This window comes from Merops nubicus, unplaced genomic scaffold, assembly GCF_000691845.1.
Source record: "Merops nubicus isolate BGI_N331 unplaced genomic scaffold, ASM69184v1 scaffold20954, whole genome shotgun sequence".
Lineage (NCBI taxonomy): Eukaryota > Metazoa > Chordata > Aves > Coraciiformes > Meropidae > Merops > Merops nubicus.
Genome location: NW_008603843.1, coordinates 9633 through 13918, shown reverse-complemented (window position 1 = coordinate 13918; position 4286 = coordinate 9633). Strand labels below are relative to the sequence as shown.

The 4286-nt window shown below is 52.9% G+C and overlaps 1 protein-coding gene across 1 annotated transcript; it reads right to left on the bottom strand.

Annotated features, from left to right (window-relative positions):
- Positions 1–2718: 2718 nt before the first annotated feature.
- SPRY4 (sprouty homolog 4 (Drosophila)) lies at positions 2719–3893 on the bottom strand. Its single transcript, XM_008938824.1, has one exon. It carries the CDS (start codon positions 3831–3833, stop codon positions 2934–2936), a length of 900 nt encoding a protein of 299 aa, XP_008937072.1. The 5' UTR covers positions 3834–3893; the 3' UTR covers positions 2719–2933.
- Positions 3894–4286: the final 393 nt, after the last annotated feature.

Sequence of the window (4286 nt, the reverse complement as noted above, 5' to 3'; positions counted from 1 at the left end):
CTAGATCAGTACATTCATCAGTACTTGTTTTTCTTCACAAACAGAAGAACTCTTACAATAGTAGACTTTCTAAAATAAATACTATTAAAATAGAGCTTCAAAATAAATATTCTATACAAAGAAAACCTTCTGTGGTGACTCTGCAGGGTGTGTACGTGGTGGGGTGTAACAGGGGAAGGGGGAAACCTTTATCAGAGTGTCTGAGCGTGGGAGGGGGAACAGCCCCTTGTCCTGGGGGAAAGCCCAGGAGCAATAGGGGGGATTAGTAGGCTGCTCCTTGTCCCCTGTGGGGACAGAGGGTTTGGTGATGGTTTAGTTACCTGCTGAAGCCACTCCAGCTGGGGACACCGTGGCACTGCAGTGCCCTGTGAAGTCCCCCCTTCTTACGTGGCCATGAACCCCCAGGTTCTGCAGCCTGCAAGCTGCAGGGAGGGTGGCCAGGGCTGAGGGGACACGGCACCATGCCTGTGGGACATCTCAGTGGTGGCAGGAGACCCAAGTACCTTAGAAGGGGAGAGGAGGGGAGTGGAGGCGTTGGGATGGGGGATGGAGGAAGAGAGGGGAGTAAGGGCTCTGCCCCATCCACGAGTGCTCCACAGTCCCCCAGCACGGGCTTGCCTGCCACCATAGTGGGAGTTAGATATTAAAAGAAACCAACAGAGAACTAGTTTACAGCTATGTACAAGGGAAGTGAACCCGTGGGGGTGCTGGGTGTATATACAGGAGTGGAGGTTGGCACGGTGGCCACCACACCAGCGTTGGGTCGGCTCGCAAGGACCACGTGTCTGAGCCAAGGGCTTTGCTATTGCAGGTGTTCAGCTCAGATCCCCCAGGAGAAGCCAGGGACAGAGGGTCAGAGAGGCAAAACAACCTTAGGTGGAGGCTTTTTGGATACGTATGGTCCCGAGAGAGGAGGGCAGCAGGTCCAAACCTCCCCTGCTGCGTGCTCTGGCCCGTTTGCATCTTGGCAACGTGATTTCTCTGATTAAATACAATACCTCCTACATTCAACCAACACTTCAGCTGGTTTGGGGTTGCTTTGCCTTTCATCTTTTCTCCTCCAATTTGTGCAAGATAATAAATACAGCTCTGGATCCTCCCCTGCTTCCTTGTTCCTGGTGTCCCCAAATGGTGAACACAAGGATCAACGACAGGAATTGGTATCTGGTGACAGATGCAGTATCCCTTTTTCTATGATAAACAAGCTAGCAATGTTATAAATATAGCAAGTTTGTTGTTTGTAGTTTAGTTTGGGTTTTTTTTCAATTCCCCATTCAATAAATATCTACAATTAATCTTAACTTAAACCCCCAGCCATCCATGTTAAATGAATTCTGAAACCAAAAGAACACCAGAAGTCCCATCTGTATGCTCCTGCCAACCCCTACGCAGCAACTGCACTGCAACCAAGCAAATGGGATTCCTGGAAATGCTACATGAGCTCTGCCTATTGCTTATCTAATTAGAGATGACATTTCACTGTCACTGCTGTGCATTTACTGAGGAAATTTCCTCTAATTAAAAAGAAAAAAAAAAAAAGGAAGAGAGATTAGATCCGTTTTCTGCATGCAACAAGTACCTCCCTACTTATTGTGCTGTTGCATGTTTGGACACAGATTTTTATTTAGCACCTTGTAGTTGTCCAAAGAAAGGGGTCACTGCATCTCTAAGGGGTCACTGCATCCTAAGGGGATGCAGAACTGGCCCTAGGATGAGTGCATGGACAACACCAGGGATAGTCACTCACTGAAAACCATGGGCACATTCTTTAAATCCACTCTTTTCCCTCCCCTGCCTTTCCCTAGCGTTTGTTAACACTAAAATAAACCTTAAAAGCATCCTCTACATTTAAAAAGACACCATTTTGTACGGAGGAGGCAAAAGCCAAAGAGCAGCAACAGAGATGGGGGAATGGGCTGTACTTGGAGCACGTGCCATTCATCCCCAAGCCAACAAAAAATAATTCATATTTCATGAGCAAAGAAGAGCTTATTCCAGGAGAGGAGGTACTGGATTGATCTCCCAAAATAAATACACCTTTGTGTCTCGTACACTTAGGGTTTTGTGATTTCTTAACAGAGCCTAAGAGGTTTGGAGAAACAACCACTGGATGTCTTCACTTTGAGGCGTGGGTGAAGGTCCCCTCTGCTCCAGCACGTGTGTTTGGAATAGGAATTCAGCCAAAATCCTTCTGATGTCAAACTCACATTCCACAGAGTGAGACCTGGCGCTGCGGGTGCACACGACGTGGGGACAACTGCCTGGACGTTCCTCCCGGGGAAGGAGCAGCCCTGCTACCATCCTGCTTTACAAAGAGGGTCCAGATCCATGTGGCCAGGTGGGTTCAAGAAAAGCGACGTGCCTAAATGTTAAAAGACCCTTTGACAGATGAGTTGTATCTTTACTTCTGGCCCAAAAGCTCTGAGGGACACGGGAAGCTTTCGAGAAATGCGCTGATGGAGAGCGGAGGGGGACAGCCCGTCACCTTCAGCAGGCTGCTGGGAGCAAATCAGAGCTTGGAAGGAAAGCAAAACCAAGAAGCCCACCCTGAACACGACTCCAGTGCAGCTTTTTGCAGCTGGGAAGGGGTCTTGCTTGCACGGCCGTGCCTGCCAAGGGAGCAGTTCATGGTTCTTGTGGTGCGCAGGCATGGTGAGCAGCTGTCTGTCCCAGCCAAGAGCTTCTAAGCAGCTGTACTTCACGACACACAGAGGTTTTCAGCCCTCGCTCTGCATTATTAAGATTCCTCCTTTGGCCCCATCTATTTAAATTCTGACCAGTTCCAAAACCCTGAATAACCCAAAGTGCTGCAGTTTGTGGAAACTGTTGCTTCTCCTTTCTCCGAAGGCGAAAGGCCGACGCTGGCCTCAGGACACAGGTTATCAAAAAGAGCCAACGCCACCCCCCCCTTCACGGAGCCTCCTCCCAAACTATCAAAAGGGCTTTTCTGGCCTGCTCCCTTTGCCCTCTGGCAACGCCTTGCAGATGACACTGTTTGTGTTTTTGCATCTGCATCCGGGCCGGCTGACCTGGTCGTAGCATCTCTGGGACAGCTTGACGCAGCCGGTGGCCGGCAGGTAGCAGAGCAAGCACGGGAGCACCAGGGAGAGGGCGCCCATGAAGGACCAGCGGGCACAGCAGTTTGAGTGGGAGCAGGAGCAGGGGTGGTCGGCGCACGTGCCCTCGTCGTCCTCGTTGGTGCAGTGGTAGAAGACGCCCTTGACCAGACACATGCAGGTGGAGTAGTTGACCAGGTTCTGCGCCGAGCAGAGGCACTCCTGGTTGCACACCCAGCACGAAGGCAGAGCCCGGGGCAGCGCGCACTCCTTGCACTTGCACTTCCCACAGGCCTCGCAGAGCAGAAAGTGCTTGTCCAGTTCCTGAGACAAAGGTCCCTTCAGGTCCAGGGGTTTGCAGTTGATGGCCTTGGGCTGGATGCGAACCGCCCTGGGGGAGGACTGCTCCGCCACGGGCGCCGGGGCCATGTGGTCCAAGAGCCTTTGGTCTGAAGATGTGCTGCTGCTGCTGCTGATGGAGCTGGGGCGCCCGCTGAAGGAGATCCAGGGGTGGGTGACGTCCTGCTCGCAGCGCTGCGGGTGCTGCCCGGTCAAGACAAGTTCGTGGGGGCCCCGGGGGTGCTTCTGGGCGGCCAGCTGGGCGGCGGTGGGGTTGTCGGTGTAGTCGTTCTCCATGTGAGTTGTCTTCACCTGGTCGATGGGCAGGATGGTGAGCGGGTGCTGCAGCCGCCCGTAGGGGATCCGGCTGTCCAGCAAGGGCTGGACCATCACAGAGTTGGGGACAACGGTGATGTTGTGGGGAACCCGGGGCTCCATGGATAAAGCACTCTGATTATATGGTGAAAAGTCTGCTCTTAATCCTGGGGGAAGGAAGGGAGAAAGAGAAGGTGGGGGAGAAAGAGCACATGGTTACTGAGTGACCCTGCAACCCAAACGGGGCTCTCAGCTGAGGCTGGCTACTATGCAGATGGTCTTATGAGCCACACTGTGTCCAAGGGAGCCAGGGAAAGCACCTTTTAGGACTGCTGGCGCATAGCGACGTGCATTTTGTCAGCCTGAAATGACTTACTAAGGTTTGGTGACTTTCCCCTGTGGACTCTCACCCCTAAAAAGCCTGACCCAAAGCCACGGCACACAGGAGCACTGGCCTGGCACAGAGATGCTCCAGGAGCCCCTGGTTTCCAGGGCTGCTCCCAGCCCTCCCGCGGGAGCTGGAACCTCCTGCTCAGCAGCTTGGCCGGCCGCAAACCAGGGTGGGAGCAGCGGGGA